This window comes from Oncorhynchus clarkii, chromosome 16 (genome assembly GCF_045791955.1).
Source record: "Oncorhynchus clarkii lewisi isolate Uvic-CL-2024 chromosome 16, UVic_Ocla_1.0, whole genome shotgun sequence".
Taxonomy (NCBI): Eukaryota; Metazoa; Chordata; class Actinopteri; order Salmoniformes; family Salmonidae; genus Oncorhynchus; species Oncorhynchus clarkii.
This window is the reverse complement of record NC_092162.1, coordinates 59995276-60021134: the sequence shown is the minus strand read 5'-3', so window position 1 is coordinate 60021134 and position 25859 is coordinate 59995276. Positions and strand designations below refer to the sequence as shown.

The following is a 25859-nucleotide window of genomic DNA, read 5'->3' as shown; positions in this document are numbered from 1 at the left end:
TTGACGCCAGCGCTTTGCTGTGGTGGAGAAGAAGGCATACGTCATATTCACAATGGCGGAGGCAGGGTGAGGAGTAGAGTGTGTCAGTTAAGTGGCGCAGTAACCAACTACATTGCCCGCGAAAGACGCTAACGGTGCCCGAAAAATGGCCCTGAACCCTGAAGTGGAGAGAAAAACTGACATAGAGTGTCTGAAGACCGGTGAGCTCGACTTGGAGAGCTGCGATAGCAAGACAAATTCGTTGTCAGCCGCCATCTCGGCTACATCCAACCAAAATGGCGATCAGACTGGATGTGAAGACGGTGTAATGCCCGAACAAGAAGCCTCTGAGCGGCGGAGGAGCGGGCAGACTGCCGCGAGAAGCTCCGATAATTCACCTTTACCCGGCCAGAGACAGGCTGAAGAGTTGCCAAGGAGAAATTTTCAGATCCCGAGGAAGATCAAGGAACGGAAAGGTTGTGCCCTTTCTCTAGTACTAGCTAGCTATTTCCAACAGAGGCTGCCCTGTGTTTCATAATTCAAGTGCTGCATGTTGCAGACCCGCGTTCCCTACCGTCAGAATTTATATTAGCTATTGACATGGATTAATGTGATCCATCTTCAGAGGATAGTTATCCTTAGTTTATTGCGCACAAATAAACTATTGCCGTGGTAAAGGTAAAATCACTTCCCGTACTCATCTCGGTCAGCATTGCAGGTAAGTTTCGGCCCAGGCGCGACGAAGAGAAGCACGTGAAGAGATGCTGTTCATCAAGCCTCCATATTACATGGGTCTACATGGAGGCTTGTGGCGAGTGAAATTAGTTTTGATGGTGCTGAGGATTTTGAAAGCTTGTGGAAAATGCTACATAGTAGTAAAGTCCCTTGGGTTGTACACACCACACCCATCTATGGTCTAGGCCTAGACTGGTTACCATGGCCCTTCCATGAAGCTCCTGAAGATAGTCATCATCCTATATCTTCATTGATTTGATACAGATTATAGTAAACAAGTCCAGACCCCATTTGAAGTATTCTGGGGTAGAATACATGTAACTAGCTATACGGTGAGACCATTGGTCAGTCATCCAGGAATAGCCAGACTGGGAGAAGCTGCCAAGAACTGTTTTAGTATTAGCTAGGCTAGTTCATTCTTTAGAATGTTTGCTGTGCTGGTCTTGGCTCTTACATAAGATTTGCTTGGGTTGTCATCAGAAAGAGCATCCAATCTATACCAATGGTGCCCACTATATTCACAGGTTGGTGTGTTTGGTTTTCATAATTGGGGAGATGCCGAATTATGATGCACAGCCTGCATGCAAAATATAATCCATCATACAAGTTTCTATCATGGGTATAGCTACATCAAGTTTAGTTTGGTAATATTGTCTCTAGATTCTGGCCTTTGCCATGACGGATATGTGTCATGCATTCTGACTAAATAGTATATCTACCCATTTTCAGACTGCATGTGCTAGTTTTTTAGATGTTCCCATTCCTTAGTGTGATGTCACTGCATTTGGAAAATAGACTGGTGGGTAAGACTTGGTTGGACATATTGCATCATCATAATTTGGCACAAAGTACACAGAGAACTTGAAATATCTTTATCTTGAAATAAACTGACCAGATACCCATCATGTAGCCTATTGAGTTCTTTAAATTAACAGTGCATACAAATTAACAATGTAATCCAGTCCCTGTTCTATGGCTGTGTTTACACAGGCAGACAATTATGATAATTTTTCCTTCAATTGTTATTTTGACCAGTCGTGCGAAATCTTTTCACATCAGATATTTTTTTAGAGCTGATCTGACTGGTCAAAAGACCAATTAGTGAGCGGGGAATTGGGCTTCCTATGTGAACGCAGTCCAATTTGTGCCAATCACATCCCTGAATGATACTAATCCTCTGCTTCTCTCCTCCCTCTCTTGTCATCCCTGCTCCTCGGTAGGCCTGTACCAGTTTCTGGCCCCTGACTCCCGGGAATTTGAGGGCCTTGTGAAGATCCTCTCCTCCTTCTACCTGGATGCATCGTCCAGAGGGACATTCTCCTACTGCAAGGCCAGGCTCATTCACAATGAGCTGCTGGAGAAAGAGGTAGCATCACCAAGCTCAACCACATTATTTTCATACTCCCAGCTTTTAAAGATTTTTATTTTTTTAGAGACCGTTCCCCCCCCCCATCATATTTAACACAAACCAACCACATGATACACCAAACTATACAGAAGCCCAGTGGGCCACAACAAATAAGATTTAAAAAAACAATAAGACAGGCCATCAGCTGATCAGTCCGCCTCAGGCTGTTGTCAACAGCATGGCCCAGAGGTCTGTTATAAGAATTCCCATTTGCAATCACTTTAGTCAAATCCTCACTTCCTAATGTTCAAAGAAAATAAAATGCATACCCACAGCTGATATTTTCCCCCAACTGGCACAAAACACTAGTTGATAGTTTTGCACGACCAATAACAAATACACACTTCATGCCTCACTGAAATTGACCCACCCTTTATATTGTTGTGTTTGCATTGTTTCTCATGATGCCATATTTTCTCCTGTGTGTGCCAGTTCATTGAGAAGAGGAGGGAGCTGAAGCAGGAGGGCCGTACAGACCCAGAGCTGGTGGAGTCCTACTGCTTCCTGTTCCCAGACAAGTCCAAGGTGAGCCTAAGGGCCTGCCTGCCTCACCAGGCGGTGTGGTATAGTGCCGTGATCTAGTACTCTGATCTAATGTTTCTGCTACAGTCTGGATCTTTACAATTGGATTATGCATTCGGCCTACAATTTGAGTTTGGCTGCTGGGCTCCTGGTTGTTATTTGAAAACCACAGTTTTCTATTTCTTTGTTGGTATGATGAAGTGATGTTCTTTTTCCAGCTCCCGTGGATATGTGAGAAGGGTCTGTCTGTGGGACACTCCAGGATCACTACACTAGGAAATCCTGCTATGGGTGAGTGTGTGTGTACTTACTATTGAATGTCATGTATGATATTGTTTTTAGGGAGAGTTTGCAAATGTCAAGAAGGAAGGCTTTTCTCTAATGCACTTGTCTAACTGTTCTAGATGTTGGGGGTATGTCAGTTAGACATGGGGTAGTCCCCATACCTTATTTTTCCAATGCAAAAAGGAAAACGCAAAGCAGACCACTCGTTTGTCCTTTAAAAACCTTCTGTATGTAACATTGTGTGCTAAACGTTATTCTGGATGTCAACATGCAGCTGTGGAAATGTAGTCCACTTAATGTTTTGTTTCCTTTCCATGATACCTCTGAGTTTCGTCTTACTGGTATTGTGACAACCCTGTTAGAAATGGATCTGCGTTTGAACGTTAAGGTTTAATTGACTCTCTGTAATAGAGGATAATCTGTATGCCTCATTACTGTAAGAGTAGCTTTATCCACTGCCAGACAGCTTAGAATGTCTACCAGATACCATTACATAAGAAGATACCTAATACATGGCCTAGCAACAGCTGAGTATGGTGGAAATGTTTATCACAATCCCTCAAACCTCAGTCATAAACTATAAACCCACACATAGCTATTTCCATTTGTTAGTCAAAAGTTAAAGTTGTCTATGCATGGTTTTTTGCCTCCTTAGTATGTTCTTGACTTGCCTTGACTTTTTGTCGTTTCAGGTGTTTATCTGTCTAAATTCTCTGATTTGCTTCAAATGAACCCGTTTGAAGCAGGCAGTTGTGGAGACATTGTCCTATTTAAAGTCATGAGGGTAAATGCATCTATCACACTCATTATGGACCCAATTTAAACTAATATATATATATATATATTACGAACACCTAGAATGTAGTTGCTTACTTTTCAACAGCCTAGCATTATCATTGTTGAGTGCAACACCAGTTTCTATAATGTTTGACCCAGTGAGTGTGTTTGTCCCTTCAGGGCCGGCTGAAGAGCATCTTTGAGAACATGCCTAAGAGTGTCCTGGACCCCACACCCAAGTTTGACTGTCACATCTCCAAGAACGCCACGCGGGTCACCTCGTTGCTGTCCTACAGAGCCTTTGAACTCACGCAGCAGTACTTCTATGAGTTTGCTTTTGATGAGATCAAGCCACGGCCCAGACATGTGTGTCCCTACGCCGTGGTGTCTTTCCAGTACAAAGGCAAGGAGTCTGCTGCTGCACCTATGGCTGCACACAGGTTCAACAGTGCTGTCTGTGAAGGAGGAAGCAAAGGTACACTCCTGTTTCTGCTTCTTTACCTTATCTCTCTGCTTTAGTCTATTTGTACGGACATTTGTATTAAAAATAGAGGCACATTTATTTGTATAATGTAGTTTGATAGCTACCTTGGAAGTTTGGCATACCTTTTTTGGCCTGTGACTGTTGACTGGGGCCATTGTTCCTATTGCAATTGTGAAGTGTTTTGAATGCACTTTAAATAATGATTGATTTGCCTGTCAGGTAGGAGTAGCTACACTGTGTGGAGTGGGCCACTGGTGAACAAGGGACAGGAGTTGTGCCAGGTGTCTCTACGCTCCTCTACACGCCACTTCCTCCCTTTCAAACTGTGAGTACCTCTTTATTGTCCGTACCTGAAACACATGTATTTGTTATCAAATCAAGTATTATTGGTCACATGTTATTGCAGATGTAGCGAAGTGCTTGTGTTTCTAGCTCCAACAGTGTAGTAATATCTAACAATACACACAAACTTAAAAGAATGGAATTAAGTAATATATAAATATTAGGATGAGCCATGTCGGAGTGGCATAGCCGAAAATACAGTATATACAAATGAGATGAGTAAAGCAAAAATATGTAAACATTATAAAAGTGATCAGTTTTCCATTATTAAAGTGGCCGGTGATTTCAAGTCTATGTATATAGGGCAGCACCCTCTAAGGTGCAGGGTTACGTAACAGGGTGGAAGCCGCCTAGTGATGGCTATTTTGATGAGCTTGTGATAGTAACTGTTTTTCAGGCTTGGTCCCAGTGTGATGCACCTGTACTGATCTGGTCTTCTGGATGATAGCGGGGGGAACAGGCTGTGGCTTGGGTGGTTGTTGTCCTTGATGAGCTTTTGGGCTATCCTGTGACATTGGGTGCTATAGGTGTCCTAGAGGGCAGGTAGTTTGTCCCCGGTGATGCGTTGGGCAGACCGCACCACCCTCTGGAGAGCCCTGCAGTTGCGGGTGGTGCTGTTGCTGTACCGGGCGGTGATACAACCCCGACTAGATGCTCTACGTTGTTTGAGGGTTTTAGGTGCCAAGTCAAATTTTTTTCAGTCTCCTGAGGTTGAAGAGGCGCTGTTTGCGCCGCCTTCACCACAGTGTCTGTGTGGGTGGACCATTTCAGTTTGTCAGGGATATGTACGCCAAGGAATTAAAACTTACCTAAAACACGTATTTGTTGTCCATGCCTAAAATGCATCTATTTGTTGTCCGTACCTAAAACATGGATATGAGTAGTGATTCATAGTTAATAAGCATGTTATGAGTACTGTAATAAGTTGATTGTGTGTGTGTGTGCCCTCTGCAGAACGGAGAAGTTGGAGATGAGTATGGGGATGCAGCTGGACCAGGTGAAGAGGAAGATCCCCTCTGTTCTGTTCTCCTGGGACACCTACAGCAGAACCCGGGAAGGTCCGAACCGCTCTACTCCTCTATTCTACTCTACTTCTGCTCTCCTCCTTCTAATCCTCTACTCTCCTTCTAATCCCCTACTCTCCTTCTAATCCTCTACTCTCCTTCTAATCCTCTACTCCTCCTCTACTCTCCTTCTAATCCTCTAATCCTCTACTCTCCTTCTAATCCTCTACTCTCCTTCTAATCCTCTACTCTCCTTCTAATCCTCTACTCTCCTTCTAATCCTCTACTCCTCCTCTACTCTCCTTCTAATCCTCTACTCCTCTACTCTCCTTCTAATCCCCTACTCTCCTTCTAATCCTCTACTCCTCCTCTACTCTCCTTCTAATCCTCTACTCTCCTTCTAATCCTCTACTCCTCCTCTAATCCTCTACTCTCCTTCTAATCCCCTACTCTCCTTCTAATCCTGTACTCCTCTACTCTCCTTTTAATCCTCTACTCTCCTTTTAATCCTCTACTCTCCTTCTAATCCTCTACTCTCCTTCTAATCCTCTACTCTCCTTCTAATCCCCTACTCTCCTTTTAATCCTCTACTCCTCCTCTACTCTCCTTCTAATCCTCTACTCCTCCTCTACTCTTCTACTCTCCTTCTAATCCTCTACTCTCCTTCTAATCCTCTACTCCTCCTCTACTCTTCTACTCTCCTTCTAATCCTCTACTCTCCTTCTAATCCTCTACTCTCCTTCTAATCCTCTACTCTCCTTCTAATCCTCTACTCCCCTACTCTCCTTCTAATCCACTACTCTCCTTCTAATCCCCTACTCTCCTTCTAATCCTCTACTCTCCTTCTAATCCTCTACTCTCCTTATAATCCTCTACTCCTCCTCTACTCTCCTTCTAATCCCCTACTCTCCTTCTAATCCCCTACTCTCCTTCTAATCCTCTACTCCTCTACTCTCCTTCTAATCCTCTACTCTCCTTCTAATCCTCTACTCCTCCTCTACTCTCCTTCTAATCCTCTACTCTCCTTCTAATCCTCTACTCCTCTTCTACTCTCCTTCTAATCCTCTACTCTCCTTCTAATCCTCTACTCCTCCTCTACTCTTCTACTCTCCTTCTAATCCTCTACTCTCCTTCTAATCCTCTACTCTCCTTCTAATCCTCTACTCTCCTTATAATCCTCTACTCCTCCTCTACTCTCCTTCTAATCCCCTACTCTCCTTCTAATCCCCTACTCTCCTTCTAATCCTCTACTCCTCTACTCTCCTTCTAATCCTCTACTCTCCTTCTAATCCTCTACTCCTCCTCTACTCTCCTTCTAATCCTCTACTCTCCTTCTAATCCTCTACTCCTCTTCTACTCTCCTTCTAATCCTCTACTCTCCTTCTAATCCTCTACTCCTCCTCTACTCCTCTACTCTCCTTCTAATCCTCTACTCTCCTTCTAATCCTCTACTCCTCTACTCTCCTTCTAATCCCCTACTCTCCTTCTAATCCCCTACTCTCCTTCTACTCCCCTACTCTCCTTCTACTCCCCTACTCTCCTTCTACTCCCCTACTCTCCTTCTACTCCCCTACTCTCCTTCTACTCCCCTACTCTCCTTCTAATCCCCTACTCTCCTTCTAATCCCCTACTCTCCTTCTAATCCCCTACTCTCCTTCTAATCCCCTACTCTCCTTCTAATCCCCTACTCTCCTTCTAATCCTCTACTCTCCTTCTAATCCCCTACTCTCCTTCTAATCCCCTACTCTCCTTCTAATCCTCTACTCTCCTTCTAATCCTCTACTCTCCTTCTAATCCTCTACTCCTAATCCCCTACTCTCCTTCTAATCCCCTACTCTCATTCTAATCCCCTACTCTCATTTTAATCCCCTACTCTCATTCTAATCCCCTACTCTCATTCTAATCCTCTACTCTCCTTCTAATCCTCTACTCTCCTTCTAATCCTCTACTCTCCTTCTAATCCCCTACTCTCCTTCTAATCCCCTACTCTCCTTCTAATCCCCTACTCTCCTTCTACTCCCCTACTCTCCTTCTACTCCCCTACTCTCCTTCTAATCCCCTACTCTCCTTCTAATCCCCTACTCTCCTTCTAATCCCCTACTCTCCTTCTAATCCCCTACTCTCCTTCTAATCCCCTACTCTCCTTCTAATCCTCTACTCTCCTTCTAATCCCCTACTCTCCTTCTAATCCCCTACTCTCCTTCTAATCCTCTACTCTCCTTCTAATCCTCTACTCTCCTTCTAATCCTCTACTCCTAATCCCCTACTCTCCTTCTAATCCCCTACTCTCATTCTAATCCCCTACTCTCATTTTAATCCCCTACTCTCATTCTAATCCCCTACTCTCATTCTAATCCTCTACTCTCCTTCTAATCCTCTACTCTCCTTCTAATCCTCTACTCTCCTTCTAATCCTCTACTCTCCTTCTAATCCTCTACTCCTCCTCTACTCTCCTTCTAATCCTCTACTCTCCTTCTAATCCTCTACTCCTCTTCTACTCTCCTTCTAATCCTCTACTCTCCTTCTAATCCTCTACTCCTCCTCTACTCCTCTACTCTCCTTCTAATCCTCTACTCTCCTTCTAATCCTCTACTCCTCTACTCTCCTTCTAATCCCCTACTCTCCTTCTAATCCCCTACTCTCCTTCTAATCCCCTACTCTCCTTCTAATCCCCTACTCTCCTTCTACTCCCCTACTCTCCTTCTACTCCCCTACTCTCCTTCTAATCCCCTACTCTCCTTCTAATCCCCTACTCTCCTTCTAATCCCCTACTCTCCTTCTAATCCCCTACTCTCCTTCTAATCCTCTACTCTCCTTCTAATCCCCTACTCTCCTTCTAATCCCCTACTCTCCTTCTAATCCCCTACTCTCCTTCTAATCCCCTAGTCCTCCTCTACTCTCCTTCTAATCCCCTACTCTCCTTCTAATCCCCTACTCTCCTTCTAATCCCCTACTCTCATTCTAATCCCCTACTCTCATTCTAATCCCCTACTCTCATTCTAATCCTCTACTCTCCTTCTAATCCTCTACTCTCCTTCTAATCCCCTACTCTCCTTCTAATCCCCTACTCTCCTTCTAATCCCCTACTCTCCTTCTAATCCCCTACTCTCCTTCTAATCCCCTACTCTCCTTCTAATCCCCTACTCTCCTTCTAATCCCCTACTCTCCTTCTAATCCCCTACTCTCCTTCTAATCCCCTACTCTCATTCTAATCCCCTACTCTCATTCTAATCCTCTACTCTCCTTCTAATCCTCTACTCTCTCTCCTTCTAATCCTCTACTCCTCCTCTACTCTCCTTCTAATCCTCTAATCCTCTACTCTCCTTCTAATCCTCTACTCTCCTTCTAATCCTCTACTCTCCTTCTAATCCTCTACTCTCCTTCTAATCCTCTACTCTCCTTCTAATCCTCTACTCCTCCTCTACTCTCCTTCTAATCCTCTACTCCTCTACTCTCCTTCTAATCCTCTACTCCTCTACTCTCCTTCTAATCCTCTACTCCTCCTCTACTCTCCTTCTAATCCTCTAATCCTCTACTCTCCTTCTAATCCTCTACTCTCCTTCTAATCCTCTACTCTCCTTCTAATCCTCTACTCCTCCTCTACTCTCCTTCTAATCCTCTACTCTCCTTCTAATCCTCTACTCCTCTTCTACTCTCCTTCTAATCCTCTACTCTCCTTCTAATCCTCTACTCCTCCTCTAATCCTCTACTCTCCTTCTAATCCTCTACTCTCCTTCTAATCCTCTACTCCTCTACTCTCCTTCTAATCCCCTACTCTCCTTCTAATCCCCTACTCTCCTTCTAATCCCCTACTCTCCTTCTACTCCCCTACTCTCCTTCTACTCCCCTACTCTCCTTCTAATCCCCTACTCTCCTTCTAATCCCCTACTCTCCTTCTAATCCCCTACTCTCCTTCTAATCCCCTACTCTCCTTCTAATCCCCTACTCTCCTTCTAATCCCCTACTCTCCTTCTAATCCCCTACTCTCCTTCTAATCCCCTACTCTCCTTCTAATCCCCTACTCTCCTTCTAATCCCCTACTCTCCTTCTAATCCCCTACTCTCCTTCTAATCCCCTAGTCCTCCTCTACTCTCCTTCTAATCCCCTACTCTCCTTCTAATCCCCTACTCTCATTCTAATCCCCTACTCTCCTTCTAATCCCCTACTCTCCTTCTAATCCTCTACTCTCCTTCTAATCCCCTACTCTCCTTCTAATCCCCTACTCTCCTTCTAATCCCCTACTCTCCTTCTAATCCCCTAGTCCTCCTCTACTCTCATTCTAATCCCCTACTCTCATTCTAATCCCCTACTCTCATTCTAATCCCCTACTCTCATTCTAATCCCCTACTCTCATTCTAATCCTCTACTCTCCTTCTAATCCCCTACTCTCCTTCTAATCCCCTACTCTCATTCTAATCCCCTACTCTCATTCTAATCCTCTACTCTCCTTCTAATCCTCTACTCTCCTTCTAATCCTCTACTCCTCCTCTACTCTCCTTCTAATCCTCTAATCCTCTACTCTCCTTCTAATCCTCTACTCTCCTTCTAATCCTCTACTCTCCTTCTAATCCTCTACTCTCCGTCTAATCCTCTACTCCTCCTCTACTCTCCTTCTAATCCTCTACTCTCCTTCTAATCCCCTACTCTCCTTCTAATCCTCTACTCCTCCTCTACTCTCCTTCTAATCCTCTACTCCTCCTCTAATCCTCTACTCTCCTTCTAATCCCCTACTCTCCTTCTAATCCTGTACTCCTCTACTCTCCTTTTAATCCTCTACTCTCCTTTTAATCCTCTACTCTCCTTCTAATCCTCTACTCTCCTTCTAATCCTCTACTCTCCTTCTAATCCCCTACTCTCCTTTTAATCCTCTACTCCTCCTCTACTCTCCTTCTAATCCTCTACTCCTCCTCTACTCTTCTACTCTCCTTCTAATCCTCTACTCTCCTTCTAATCCTCTACTCCTCCTCTACTCTTCTACTCTCCTTCTAATCCTCTACTCTCCTTCTAATCCTCTACTCTCCTTCTAATCCTCTACTCCCCTACTCTCCTTCTAATCCACTACTCTCCTTCTAATCCCCTACTCTCCTTCTAATCCTCTACTCTCCTTCTAATCCTCTACTCTCCTTATAATCCTCTACTCCTCCTCTACTCTCCTTCTAATCCCCTACTCTCCTTCTAATCCCCTACTCTCCTTCTAATCCTCTACTCCTCTACTCTCCTTCTAATCCTCTACTCTCCTTCTAATCCTCTACTCCTCCTCTACTCTCCTTCTAATCCTCTACTCTCCTTCTAATCCTCTACTCCTCTTCTACTCTCCTTCTAATCCTCTACTCTCCTTCTAATCCTCTACTCCTCCTCTACTCTTCTACTCTCCTTCTAATCCTCTACTCTCCTTCTAATCCTCTACTCTCCTTCTAATCCTCTACTCTCCTTCTAATCCCCTACTCTCCTTCTAATCCCCTACTCTCCTTCTAATCCCCTACTCTCCTTCTAATCCTCTACTCTCCTTCTAATCCTCTACTCTCCTTATAATCCTCTACTCCTCCTCTACTCTCCTTCTAATCCCCTACTCTCCTTCTAATCCCCTACTCTCCTTCTAATCCTCTACTCCTCTACTCTCCTTCTAATCCTCTACTCTCCTTCTAATCCTCTACTCCTCCTCTACTCTCCTTCTAATCCTCTACTCTCCTTCTAATCCTCTACTCCTCTTCTACTCTCCTTCTAATCCTTTACTCTCCTTCTAATCCTCTACTCCTCCTCTACTCCTCTACTCTCCTTCTAATCCTCTACTCTCCTTCTAATCCTCTACTCCTCTACTCTCCTTCTAATCCCCTACTCTCCTTCTAATCCCCTACTCTCCTTCTAATCCCCTACTCTCCTTCTAATCCCCTACTCTCCTTCTAATCCCCTACTCTCCTTCTAATCCCCTACTCTCCTTCTAATCCCCTACTCTCCTTCTAATCCCCTACTCTCCTTCTAATCCCCTACTCTCCTTCTAATCCCCTACTCTCCTTCTAATCCCCTACTCTCCTTCTAATCCCCTACTCTCCTTCTAATCCCCTAGTCCTCCTCTACTCCCCTTCTAATCCCCTACTCTCCTTCTAATCCCCTACTCTCCTTCTAATCCTCTACTCTCTTTCTAATCCTCTACTCTCTTTCTAATCCTCTACTCTCTTTCTAATCCTCTACTCTCCTTCTAATCCTCTACTCTCCTTCTAATCCCCTACTCTCCTTCTAATCCTCTACTCTCCTTCTAATCCCCTACTCTCCTTCTAATCCTCTACTCCTCCTCTACTCTCATTCTAATCCCCTACTCTCATTCTAATCCCCTACTCTCATTCTAATCCTCTACTCTCCTTCTAATCCCCCACTCTCCTTCTAATCCCCCACTCTCCTTCTAATCCTCTACTCCTCCTCTACTCTTCTACTCTCCTTCTAATCCTCTACTCTCCTTCTAATCCTCTACTCTCCTTCTAATCCTCTACTCTCCTTCTAATCCCCTACTCTCCTTCTAATCCCCTACTCTCCTTCTAATCCCCTACTCTCCTTCTAATCCTCTACTCTCCTTCTAATCCTCTACTCTCCTTATAATCCTCTACTCCTCCTCTACTCTCCTTCTAATCCCCTACTCTCCTTCTAATCCCCTACTCTCCTTCTAATCCTCTACTCCTCTACTCTCCTTCTAATCCTCTACTCTCCTTCTAATCCTCTACTCCTCCTCTACTCTCCTTCTAATCCTCTACTCTCCTTCTAATCCTCTACTCCTCTTCTACTCTCCTTCTAATCCTTTACTCTCCTTCTAATCCTCTACTCCTCCTCTACTCCTCTACTCTCCTTCTAATCCTCTACTCTCCTTCTAATCCTCTACTCCTCTACTCTCCTTCTAATCCCCTACTCTCCTTCTAATCCCCTACTCTCCTTCTAATCCCCTACTCTCCTTCTAATCCCCTACTCTCCTTCTAATCCCCTACTCTCCTTCTAATCCCCTACTCTCCTTCTAATCCCCTACTCTCCTTCTAATCCCCTACTCTCCTTCTAATCCCCTACTCTCCTTCTAATCCCCTACTCTCCTTCTAATCCCCTACTCTCCTTCTAATCCCCTACTCTCCTTCTAATCCCCTAGTCCTCCTCTACTCCCCTTCTAATCCCCTACTCTCCTTCTAATCCCCTACTCTCCTTCTAATCCTCTACTCTCTTTCTAATCCTCTACTCTCTTTCTAATCCTCTACTCTCTTTCTAATCCTCTACTCTCCTTCTAATCCTCTACTCTCCTTCTAATCCCCTACTCTCCTTCTAATCCTCTACTCTCCTTCTAATCCCCTACTCTCCTTCTAATCCTCTACTCCTCCTCTACTCTCATTCTAATCCCCTACTCTCATTCTAATCCCCTACTCTCATTCTAATCCTCTACTCTCCTTCTAATCCCCCACTCTCCTTCTAATCCCCCACTCTCCTTCTAATCCCCCACTCTCCTTCTAATCCCCCACTCTCCTTCTAATCCCCCACTCTCCTTCTAATCCCCTACTCTCCTTCTAATCCCCTACTCTCCTTCTAATCCCCTACTCTCCTTCTAATCCCCTACTCTCCTTCTAATCCCCTACTCCTCCTCTACTCTCCTTCTAATCCTCTACTCTCCTTCTAATCCCCTACTCTCCTTCTAATCCTCTACTCTCCTTCTAATCCCCTACACTCCTTCTAATCCTCTACTCCTCCTCTACTCTCCTTCTAATCCCCTACTCTCATTCTAATCCCCTACTCTCATTCTAATCCTCTACTCTCCTTCTAATCCCCTACTCTCCTTCTAATCCCCTACTCTCCTTCTAATCCCCTACTCTCCTTCTAATCCCCTACTCTCCTTCTAATCCCCTACTCTCCTTCTAATCCCCTACTCTTCTTCTAATCCCCTACTCTCCTTCTAATCCCATACTCTCCTTCTAATCCTCTCCTCTCCTTCTAATCCTCTACTCCTCATCTACTCTCATTCTAATCCTCTACTCCTCTACTCTCCTTCTAATCCTCTACTCTCCTTCTAATCCTCTACTCTCCTTCTACTCCTCCACTCCTCCTCTACTCTCCTTCTTATCCTCTACTCCTCTACTCTCCTTCTAATCCTCTACTCCTCTACTCTCCTTCTAATCCTCTACTCCTCTACTCTCCTTCTAATCCTCTACTCTCCTTCTAATCCTCTACTCTCCTTCTAATCCCCTACTCTCCTTCTAATCCTCTACTCTCCTTCTAATCCCTACTCTCCTTCTACTCCTCTATTCTCCTTCTAATCCCCTACTCTCCTTCTAATCCTCTACTCTCCTTCTAATCCCCTACTCTCCTTCTAATCCCCTACTCTCCTTCTAATCCCCTACTCTCCTTCTAATCCCCTACTCTCCTTCTAATCCCCTACTCTTCTTCTAATCCCCTACTCTTCTTCTAATCCCCTACTCTCCTTCTAATCCCATACTCTCCTTCTAATCCTCTCCTCTCCTTCTAATCCTCTACTCCTCATCTACTCTCATTCTAATCCTCTACTCCTCTACTCTCCTTCTAATCCTCTACTCTCCTTCTAATCCTCTACTCTCCTTCTACTCCTCCACTCCTCCTCTACTCTCCTTCTTATCCTCTACTCCTCTACTCTCCTTCTAATCCTCTACTCCTCTACTCTCCTTCTAATCCTCTACTCCTCTACTCTCCTTCTAATCCTCTACTCTCCTTCTAATCCTCTACTCTCCTTCTAATCCCCTACTCTCCTTCTAATCCTCTACTCTCCTTCTAATCCCTACTCTCCTTCTACTCCTCTATTCTCCTTCTAATCCCCTACTCTCCTTCTAATCCTCTACTCTCCTTCTAATCCTCTACTCTCCTTCTAATCCTCTACTCCTCTACTCTCCTTCTACTCCTCTACTCTCCTTCTAATCCTCTACTCTCCTTCTAATCCTCTACTCTCCTTCTAATCCTCTACTCCTCCTCTACTCTCCTTCTAATCCTCTACTCTCCTTCTAATCCTCTACTCTCCTTCTAATCCTCTACTCTCTTTCTAACTCTCTACTCTCTTTCTAAACCTCTACTCTCTTTCTAATCCTCTACTCTCCTTCTACTCCCCTACTCTCCTTCTAATCCTCTACTCTCTTTCTAATCCCCTACTCTCCTTCTAATCCTCTACTCTCCTTCTAATCCCCTACTCTCCTTCTAATCCCCTACTCTCCTTCTAATCCCCTACTCTCCTACTAATCCTCTACTCTCATTCTAATCCCCTACTCCTCCTCTACTCTCCTTCTAATCCTCTACTCCTCCTCTACTCTCCTTCTAATCCCCTACTCTCCTTCTAATCCTCTACTCTCCTTCTAATCCTCTACTCTCCTTCTAATCCTCTACTCCTCTACTCTCCTTCTAATCCCCTACTCTCATTCTAATCCCCTACTCTCCTTCTAATCCCCTACTCTCCTTCTAATCCCCTACTCTCCTTCTAATCCTCTTCTCTCCTTCTAATCCCCTACTCTCCTTCTAATCCCCTACTCTCCTTCTAATCCCCTACTCTCCTTCTAATCCTCTACTCTCCTTCTAATCCTCTACTCTCCTTCTAATCCTCTACTCTCCTTCTAATCCTCTACTCTCCTTCTAATCCCCTACTCTCCTTCTAATCCCCTACTCTCCTTCTAATCCCCTACTCTCCTTCTAATCCTCTTCTCTCCTTCTAATCCCCTACTCTCCTTCTAATCCCCTACTCTCATTCTAATCCCCTACTCTCATTCTAATCCTCTACTCTCCTTCTAATCCTCTACTCTCCTTCTAATCCCCTACTCTCCTTCTAATCCTCTTCTCTCCTTCTAATCCCCTACTCTCCTTCTAATCCCCTACTCTCATTCTAATCCCCTACTCTCATTCTAATCCTCTACTCTCCTTCTAATCCTCTACTCTCCTTCTAATCCTCTACTCTCCTTCTAATCCTCTACTCTCCTTCTAATCCTCTACTCTCCCTCTAATCCCCTACTCCTCTACTCTCCTTCTAATCCTCTACTCTCCTTCTAATCCTCTACTCTCCTTCTAATCCTCTACTCCTCTCCAGCTGTAGATCTAGTCTGGTTAATCTATACTCTGACCAAGACAACAGTCCATAGATGCTATAGAAAAACATGACAACACTTAACAGTCCCTCCAAGATTTCGCAGTGTTTATGTGTGATGCTTGCTTTTACTGTCAATTCTGACATTCTAAATGGCAATTTGCAATAATTTTGTCCAATTTGTCACATATGCTGCTGAGGAAAAAAGCTTGTTGACTGACCTGTTCTTTGAGCCATTTTATGTGCTAAAAGTACAGTGATTGCTTAAAATTGCGAACCCTCTTTTTCTAGTGAGGCGAATGGACAGTTGTATGCGGTACTGTTTCGACGATTTGAGTTTTATGCGGTGATTGGTCAGATTTGCAAGCCCTCGCATAATATTGTGCTTGCTAAATCTTGGAGGGACTGACCTACTCTGACTAACAACAATGTAAGACCTATCACCCGGAATCACTGTGTGGTTGTTTTAACTTTGGAGTGGAACTTGTTCTGACCGATCTGTGTGTGTTTCAGTGCTGAAGTGTGGGATCTACTGCAGCCTGTTTGAGGTGGTGGATGGGAAGGGTAAAGCGACCAGCAGCACTCTCTCAGGACTCATACATAAACTGGAGAGAGAGCGGATGGTGAGTCACTCCCTGACCGTCCCTCTGCAGGATGTTTTAATGGACCGTGTTTAATGATTACACAGCAACACTAGACGGGGCAGGGAGGGGATGTATCGTGGATCATTATATTACACACCCAGGCTTTCACATGGGTTGTCATTACTTTGGTCCCCCATAATGTTTGATATGTAGGTCAGCTAACTGGTCAGTTCCCTAGAAATGGGCATGTCTTGAAGACTGGTTGTCATTTGGTTTCCATATTTGTTTAAAGGTAGAGTTAATGCCAATCAGGGAATTCCCATGCCATATTTGAAATGGATTGTCCCTGTTTTACGTGTGAATGTCTGTTGTTGCACAGCTGCACTGTATGAAAAGAGTTTGTTTAGATGTATTGAATGTTAACGTCTCCTCCTCCTGTGTAGGTGCTGGTGAAGCCTTTAGTTGATAAAGGCTTTCTCTTCCTCTTGTCATCTACTCAGATGTTCAATCCCAACGGTACGTCCTCTCTCTCCTTATCTCAGGTGTCTCCGACTCTTTCCATTGATCGGACATGTTGTTATTCGTGTGGGTTAATACTGAGGGAGTTGTTTTGTGTATTCTAGAACGTCGGGGGAGGGTTGAGAAGAGCCTGCAGGCACTGTTTGTCTTTCAGGAGTCCAGGGGAGTCACCAAGTTCAGTAAGTATTCTAAAATGTCCTTCCTCAACCACAGTTACATATTGAATGTTAGGAACAGCCTTTATGAGCAGTATGTTACTTATGTCTGCCTCCCCCGTTGACCATGTCCCTGCCTCCCCCAGCGCCCAGACTGTCAGAGCAGGAGCCCCTGTCAGCTGAGCCCCTGCCCCCCCTCCTGGCCTCCATGGACCCCTTCATTCCAGCCCTGCACTACGCCTTGCTCAAGATGCGCTCCACCCCCGATAACAAGCACCTCAGCACCGTGGTGGAGCGCCAGGCCCTAGACTATCTGACCAGGAGGGACAGTGGCCGGGCCTTCCTCCTCCCAGAGTACCAACAGAACCTGGACGAGAGGGGCAATGTGCACCCCGCGCCCCGCCCCAAATCCAACATGGAGGGCCTGCTGCGTTCCTACTTACATGGCCTCTCCTCGGCCTACGTCCTTCCCATTGTCAAGGCCAGGGACATGATGGACAGGATCAACCAGCCCCCGCCTGCCCCAGCTCCAACTGTCCCGGACTACAGCCCTGTGTCAGACTGGGGGGGGTCAGGAGGGTCAGACAGACCAGAGAGGGTGGAGAGGCAACCTCTAGAGAGACCAGAGAGCAGCAGGAGGAGAGGGGGGCCGTCCCAGACCCATTCTAACGGGGCCGCAGCAGGGACAGGGGCCCCGCCCCAGAGGTCCAGGTTGGCCCAGAGTGAGTACGATAAGGACAAGATGAAAGAGTTGCTGAAGCTGATCCAGCTGCATAAGGCCCTGGTGAAGGAGCCAGGAGGGAAAGAGAGGGCAGAGGGGGGTGACGAGGGGGCCTGGGAGGGCCCCCACGGCCTGAAGAGGAAACTAGAGGAGGACGAATCAGGGGCCATGTCTAAATACCTACGAGGAGCCCACTTCAGCAATGGAGAGCCCAGTAGAGGTGAGGCGTGAGTCTGTGTGGGCGAGGCGTGAGTCTGTGTGGGCGAGGCGTGCGTCTGTGTGGGCGAGGCGTGCGTCTGTGTGGGCGAGGCGTGAGTCTGTGGGCGAGACTGGAAGAATAAGGGAAAGAAAAGTGGGAGGGAGACAGTTTGGTAGGGAGTAGTATGGACTGAGCAAGTTAACTTTAATGTTTCAACATTTGTACACCAACCACAGAGAATATTGCCATTTTAAAACTCTGCCTTTTTCATAAATAATATCCTTACGGTGTGTTTTTTAAAAGCCTACCTTTATAAGCCTGATAAGCAAGGCTTCATCCCTCTTAGCCCCACTGTCTCTGTCCTCCCAGTAGCCCAGGGGGAGGAGGTAGAGAACTACAACCTGGCAGCAGTAATGGAGAGCATGGGGATCTATGACACTGACCTGAGGGACAGGGGAAACACTTCCCAGGCCTCCTCAGCCAACGAGACACAGCGCCTGCTCAAGATCCTGCTCTCCACTCTCAACAAGGCCATGGTTCAAGGTGCTGCCGCAGCCCCCACCGACCTGCCTGACCAAGTGGAGCCCTCCACGGAGAACCCCCTGACTGGAGCTCCGATTGAAGGGCGAGTGGAGCAGGCCCGACAGGACTTCTTTGAGGTGAGATGCGTTTGTGGGAGGAAAGAAATGAAGTATGGACTTGTTTGTGATGTGACTGACCATGTTGTTGTGTGTTTAGGAGCAGACTGTGTGCAGTCTGACCAGCCCCTTTAGCGCTGACTCTCCAGGACAACAGCCACACACCTCAGACAACCCATCACTCACCTGGGAACTGGCCTCTCACACAGACAAACCTATTCCCTTCTTTGAATCTCAGAACGACGGCAACTTTGAGCAGAGGGGAGGTCTGGAGGGGGGTGAGAGAGGTCTGAGAGGTGCCTCTGTGGAGCAGGAGAGGGTAACCAAGGAAGCCTCAATAGAGAGGGGTGCCAAGGGGGCTTCCTTGGAGAGGGAGATGGCTCTGAGGGGAGCTTTTCTGGAAGCCAGGGACACCTCCCTAGAGGGGGAAAGCAAGGTGGAGAAGCCAGCCAGGGGTGTTTCCCTGGAGAGGGTAGCCAGGTCGTCCAGCAGTCTGGACACTATCGTAAGCCAGGAGCTCCACTGCCTCTCCAACTCCATCCAGGGCCTCATGGACAACCAGAAGATCTACTACAACTCCCAGCTCCCCCCACGGCTGTCTCCAAGCCACGCCTGGCAGCCCAACAGCTCATTCTCAGACTTTGTGGCTCCCTATGTTGTGTCTGTCCCAGTTCAGGGCCACGTCAACACCCTGTGTGAGAGAATGGGCCGACTAGTACCCAAACCTCGCCACACAGACTCTAAAACACCTGGGGCTCGTTCTACCCTCCATGTTCCCTCCGCCACTACCCATCCTATTCCTTCTTTCCCTCCCCTGCCCCATTCCCTCTCCTCCATCCCTCCCCTTCCTTCTATGCATCACCTTCCACCCCCGCCTGCCCTCGTCCACTCTCCTGCCCCTGTCCTCATCACATCCCCCACCGCCAAGCCTGTCCCAAAAACCAAAGCACAGCCCCCTCAGGCTAAGAGCTCCTCTTCTTCCCAGAACCGGCCCAAACATGTCCCATTCAAACAGACCCACAAGAACCCCTCTGCAGCACAGAAGCCCTCCACAGAGAGGAAGTTAGAACCATGTGCCTCAAAGAGAGAGGTCTACTCTCCCTCCCAGGCCTCAATGGACTCCTCAGACTCCACCCCAAAACGGCCTAAACAAGATGCCATCACAGCCCCCTCTCCCCTGACCCCGGCGTCAGCTGCTGGACTACTGATGGGCCAGCTGAAGCCTGAGGTGTTCAGCAGCCTGGTGGAGATCTTCAAGGACGTGCAGAGGAACACGGTCAGATTCTACATCCACTCTGGAGAGGAGGAGGAGAGTGACATCTGTGTGGAGATCAAGGTACTGTAGGCTTCAGTTTTGATCAACACTCATGTCCATGATGTAAGAAGAGACTCGTTCTCACTGATTGAGCAAACACTTCACCAATACCTCTATTCAAGCTTTCTCTGACGCAGGCAGCTGTAATTATCTGCTGTAATTATCTGCACTGTGATGGGACAATCAGTGTTCCCTCGTGTTGTTGATCTGAAAACATGTTAAACTGACGTTGTCCTCTGGAGGACGAGGAAAGACACTTCACACTTTTTTTTACTGCAACAAGAACACTTTATGGCTGTCTGCATTCTCTGCCATAATAAATTGTAGTACATTACTGAGATAACATTGCACCACTATTCTCTCTTCCTCACCCCCTCATCTGTCTGCTCCTTGTTAATTTGGTTTTGTGGTGTGCTGCTGACTTCTGCTCCTGTTTTTAAACTCCCTCTTTCTGTCTCATCCCTGTGACAGGAGTACTTGCTGAGCCTGGGCAACACGGAGTGTAACCCCCAGATGTTCCTGGAGAATAACAGCAGTCTGGATAAGTTGCTCATCGTCATTCAGAACGAGGACATCTCAGCCCACGTCAACAAGGTAACATTACCATCCTGGCTGGCTGCTAGGATGAGTCAATATCGCCACGGCACCATGTTGTCTGCACGGGGAGAATTCTCCTCAGCCCCCAGAAAATAGTGGAATTCTAATTGGACCTGTTGAATTGATTTTAAATCCACCAAAAACCACAGATACTTTCGGTCATGTAGTGTATGTGGACAGCTGCTCATCAAACATCTCGTCCCAAAATCATGGGCATTAATATGGAGTTTGTCCCCCCCTTTGCTGCTATAACAGCCTCTACTCTTCTGGGAAGTCTTTCAACTAGATGTTGGAAAATTACTGTGGCGACCTGCTTCCATTCAGCCACGAGCATTAGTGAGTTCGGGCACTGACGTTGGGCAATTAGGCCTGGCTCGCAGTCGGCGTTGTTTTCGATGGGGTTGAGGTCAGGGCTCTGTGCAGGCCAGTCAAGTTCTTCCACATCGATCTCAGCAAACCATTTCAATATGGACCTCGCTTTGTGCACGGGGGTATTGTCATGCTGAAACAGGAAAGGGCCTTCCCCAAACTGCTGATACAAAGTTGGAAACATATAATTGTCTAGAATGTCATTGTATGCTGTAGCATTAAGATTTCCCTTCACTGGAACTAAGCGGCCTAGCCTGAACCATGGAAAAACAGCCTCAGACCATTATTCCTACTCTACCAAACTTTACAGTGGCACTACGCATTCGGGCACGTAGCATTCTCAGATTAGTCCGTTGGACTGCCAGATGGTGAAGCGTGATTCGTCACTCCAGAGAATGCATTTCTACTGCTCCACAGTCCAATGACGGCGAGCTTCACGCCACTCCAGCCGATGCTTGACATTGAGCTTGGTGATCTGAGGCTTGTGTGCGGCTGCTCGGCCATTGAAACCCATTTAATGAAGCTCCCAACGAACAGTTATTGTTCTGACATTGCTTCCAAAGGCAGTTTGGAACTTGGTGGTGAGTGTTGCAACCGAGGGCCGGGTTTTTTACGCACTTCAGCAGTTGGCGGCCCCGTTCTGCGAGCTTCTGTGACCTACCAAATCGTGGGTGAGTTGTTGTTGCTCCGAAACGTTTCCAGTTCACAATAACAGCACTTACAGTTGAGCAGGGCAGAAATTTGATGGACTGACTTGTTTTTAAAGGTGGCATCCTATGACGGTTCCACGTTGAAAGTCACTGAGCTCTTCAGTAAGGCCATTCTACTGCCGAAGCTGGTCTATGGAGATTACATGGCTGTGTGCTCAGTTTTATACACCTGTCAGCAACGTGTGTGGCTGAAATAGCCGATTCAACATATTTGTAGGGGTGTCCACCTACTTTTGTAATTATATAGTGTAAACAGTGTCGTTTTAATTGAATATATACACCAAGCTGGATGACATGATCTTCATGGCAACTAGTCTAGACAGTCATCACCTCTGTCTCACACAAATGTTCATTTCGATGTTAAGGATGAATTTAAAGCTGTATGTGTCTTATTTAAAGGTTGATTCTGAACCATGTTCCCCCTGTCAGATCCCAGCTCTGGTGTCATTGAAGAAGCTGTCCACGGTGAGCTTTGCAGGAGTTGACAGTCTGGACGATGTGAAGAACCACACCTACAACGAGCTCTTCGTCTCTGGAGGATTCATAGTGTCTGACGAGTTTGTCCTCAACCCAGACTTCATAACACACGGTGAGTCAGCTGAAGCAGTCTCACCTGTCATCAGTCATTGTGATGTGTGGGATCCACACGTGAAGATTACGAGTTATACCCTTTTTTCTTTCTATACAGTTGGATAAATTCCACAGTGACTGGGGACTGTGTTTGTTAATGAGATCCATCTATATTCTAATTGAAAACAGTATTTGGCCAGTTGTTTTTTCCCCCTTACAATTCAATCATTGTTTTATGTACCATGTAGCTGTGTCATTCCATTCTGGTTAAGGAATATATATGGTTATATATTGACTACAGATGGAAAGGGAAAAGACAACTCATGACTGGTCATTGATTTGATGGGATCAGTGTGTTATTGTGTTCCCTGTGCAGACCGGTTGCAGGCGTTCCTGCGGTTCCTAGAGGAGCAGAGCTCTCCAGAGAACCCCTGGCAGTGGAAGATTCACAATAAGTCCCAGAAGAAACTCAAAGAGCTGGGCAGGTCAGTAACTATCTCTACTACTACCATTCAGCATGACCCGAGACATTGACCTCTCTCAATCCATTCAGTAACTACCTCCATCCTATAGGACTGCCAAGTCAACCAATTAGGAACATCTCTGAGAAGTCCAAAGTAGTAGTAGTGACTGTTTTACATTTGATATTTTATTAGGATCTCCATTAGCTGTTGCAGAAGCTATTCTTCCTGGAGTCTACACACAACATGAAACATAATACAGAATGACGTAATACCAGAACATCAATAGACAAGAACAGTTCAAGGACAGAACTATATACATTTTATTAAAGGCACACGTAGCCTACATATTAATACATACACACAAACTATCTAGGTCAAATAGGGGAGAGGTGTTGCTTTATCTGTTTTTTGAAACCAGGTTTGCTGTTTATTTCAGCAATATGAGATGGGAGTTCCATACAATAAGAGCTCTATATAATACTGTACGGTTTCTTGAATTTGTTCTGGATTTGGGGACTGTGAAAAGACCCCTGGTGGGATAAGTGTGGGCCAGCTGCAGCTTAACTAGGTCTTTCCTTGCAGCACTGGACCACTCGACTGGACAATAATCAAGATTAGACAAGACTAGAGCCTGCAGAACTTTCTTTTTTGAGTGTGGTGTCCAAGGCTGAAAAACAAAACACACATAATCATATTATCATGCTTTTATCCAATACTTTTTTTTGTGTGCTTTTTGTCTTACCTATTCAGACTGTTTTAGTAACAGACAGCCCCACCTCCCCTCTCCTCTTATAGGTTGAACAGTGATGCCATGGCTCTCCTCAACCTGCTGACAGCCTATCAGAAGAAGCACCTGGTGGAGTTCTTGCCTTACCACGAGTGTGACGCCCAATCACGTCAGGCCCCTGATCTGGACTGCCTGGTCAAGCTCCAGGCTAACCACACCCAGCACCGCCACTTTATCTTCCTCACAGGTACCACAGCACCGTTTCCTAACCCTCGGTGGTACAGTATGTGTATTAACTGAACAGCCCTGTCTTGTTTGTCCCTCCAGAGAGGCGCTTTGAGATGTTCATGCAGTACTCCAGGAACGGCATAGTGATCGCCAGCATTGATGACATCATGACCAGTTTCCACAGCCTGATTGGCTCCAGAGGTCAGAAACAACTTCCCACACCGCCCTCCACTGGTGGGTGATGTCAACAACTTCACAATTACATTGCTCTTTGGCTCTGTTCAAGTACTATCATTTGCATCTCTTTCCTTGAAGTGAAGTCCAAGTGTTTTATGGTCAAATTGTCAGTATTGAATACATCAATCTTTTCCCCTGTCCCTTTATCTACTCCCCTCTCCTCTTCCTCGCTTCCCCTCTACTCCCTCTCTTCCTCGTCTCTTCATCTCTTCCTCTCTCAGTAGTGCATGATGAGTGTATAGAAGAGGAGGATATGTCGCTGGACTCTGATGACGACAGCCACAACCAGGTGATCGTAGAGCATCCTGCCCAATCCCAGGAGGGGGTAGCAGCAGCGGGCATGGGGGACTCAACCCAGCAGCCCCCCTTACCAGAGTCAGATGAGTTCCGCCCCCCTCTCCCCGACCAGCTCAACACCCCTGGCCGACACACCCCCTCCTCCATCTCCTACTCCAGCAGAACCCCCAACCTGTCCAACTTCGCTGCTCTCAAATCTGCCATCTCCCAGTTCAAAGCCTCCAACCAGATTGGTAGGGCGGACATAGGCAGCACTTCGCCAGGAGGGTTTTCTGTCAACCCCCACCAGAGCTTCCTGTGTCCGTCTACCCAGTGGGTGTCCTACTCTGGCTCCTCCGGCTACACAGCCTCCCCAGCCTACCCCGCCTCGCCCTGTAGCACCACCCAAGAACAGGACTACAGAAACCCAGCCGCAGTACCTACTACAGCCCCAGGTTCCACTCTGACCAGCCAGGCTCCCCTCACCCTACCGGACATCCCCCAGCCTCCCCCACTTCCTCCACATCTCAAGATGGGTGGGACTCTGTCCCAGTCGTTTAGCCTACCTGGCTCTGTTAGTGGAGCGGCCGGGGTTGGTGTTGGAGCATCTATCTCCACAGTCAGCAGCACTAGCACTCTGCCCATCACAGCCATAGTGGCCTCTTCCTCTTCTCTCTCCACTGCACTAACATACTCCGACCCTACTGTTGCCACCACAGCCTCCTTAGGCCTGGACTACTCTCAGAGCGACATGGTCCAGCTTGGCTACCCGGCAGCGGTCAGCTCCAGCGCTAACGGGACCCCCACCCAGCAGGGGGACAGGAGACTCAGTGGGCCCGGGGAGAGCCCATGGGGGTTAGGAGGAGGAACCCCTAACAGCCAGGGAGGGGCCAGGCCTGGCTCTGTCTCCCATAGCGGTCTCACCCAAGGTGGGGAGAGGGAGAGGACAGGCACTCCTGGTGGCAGTACCCCTGGAAGTCAGGGGGGCAGGACTCCAGTGAACAGTGTAGAAAGCCTTGGAGCGGGTATGGCTGTTCCCATTGTGGCCACCAGGGGGGGCTCAATAGCTAGGCCCATGCTGCCCATCCATGGGACTGGAGGCAGTCGAGGTGGAGATGCCAGTGTCCAGCCACTCAGCGGTGGTGGCTACGGCTGTTTAGGTGCCATGCCTGGACAGATGGGTATGGGACGTGGCGGCATGGGACGCGGGGGTATGGGTCCCGGGTCGTTAGGGGGGTACAGAGGGAGAGGAGCCCCACAGAGAGGCCCCTGGCCCAGGCCGGGAGTGGGACCCGAACGGCCGGATGGAGGTGGACCCTGCGGACCCTCCTGGGGTTACCCGAAGGGGAGGGGAGGGGGACAAGATTACTACTCAGATTACACATACTCACACAACTACTCCCCCTGAACAGACAATCATGATTACAGAGGGGGGAATGGACATGCCACACTCAGAGACTGGTAGAGCTGTCTGAATGTACATATTGACTTGTCATAAACACTTTGAATTGATAATGGTCAGAAGGATCCTGTTTTTTTTACAAATAAACTTGATACAGGCAGTGCCGAGTGTCGATACTGTCGTAACCGTACGCTCTTTACATGTAAGCTGTTTCAAACCCCTGTTCCGACCACTATATTTATAATTGTCAAGAAATGTAATGGCCTTCCAAGCGTCTCGGTTTTGTTTTATTTTTTTATTCTTTTATTTTTATTTTTTCGGTTTGTGAACAAGGGGAGAAAGGCAGACTATTTTTTTAAAGAAAGAAAAAAGATCAGTGAAAGGCACCACTTTCGCTGTTGGTTTTCTTTTTTACATCCTTGGTTGTTCCCCCAAAAATATCTATTAAAATAAACATGTTTCAAATCATATGTTGCTTTTATGACTTAACAGGATCATGATGACTAGCAATCAAAAAGTGTGCTCCACAGCTGTCAACACCTGTTATTGGGCTTTCTT

The 25859-nt window shown here is 46.7% G+C and overlaps 1 protein-coding gene across 7 annotated transcripts; it reads left to right on the top strand.

The window, feature by feature from the left end:
- Positions 1-36: 36 nt before the first annotated feature.
- Positions 37-25771, top strand: LOC139368854 (transcription activation suppressor b). Of its 7 annotated transcripts, none has more exons than XM_071108280.1 (20): positions 37-455; positions 1935-2080; positions 2555-2647; positions 2863-2935; positions 3622-3713; positions 3887-4181; positions 4410-4515; positions 5487-5590; positions 16104-16213; positions 16618-16690; positions 16798-16872; positions 16995-17789; positions 18141-18427; positions 18507-19742; positions 20193-20315; positions 21827-21986; positions 22344-22452; positions 23227-23405; positions 23486-23587; positions 23845-25771. In XM_071108280.1, exons 1-20 carry the CDS (start codon positions 146-148, stop codon positions 25305-25307), a joined length of 5931 nt encoding a protein of 1976 aa, XP_070964381.1. In that variant the 5' UTR covers positions 37-145; the 3' UTR covers positions 25308-25771. The 7 variants fall into 7 exon arrangements, with proteins under 7 accessions (XP_070964381.1, XP_070964376.1, XP_070964379.1 ...); XM_071108275.1 differs by having other exon boundaries at positions 23486-23620; positions 23845-25769; XM_071108278.1 differs by having other exon boundaries at positions 18138-18427; positions 23845-25769.
- Positions 25772-25859: the final 88 nt, after the last annotated feature.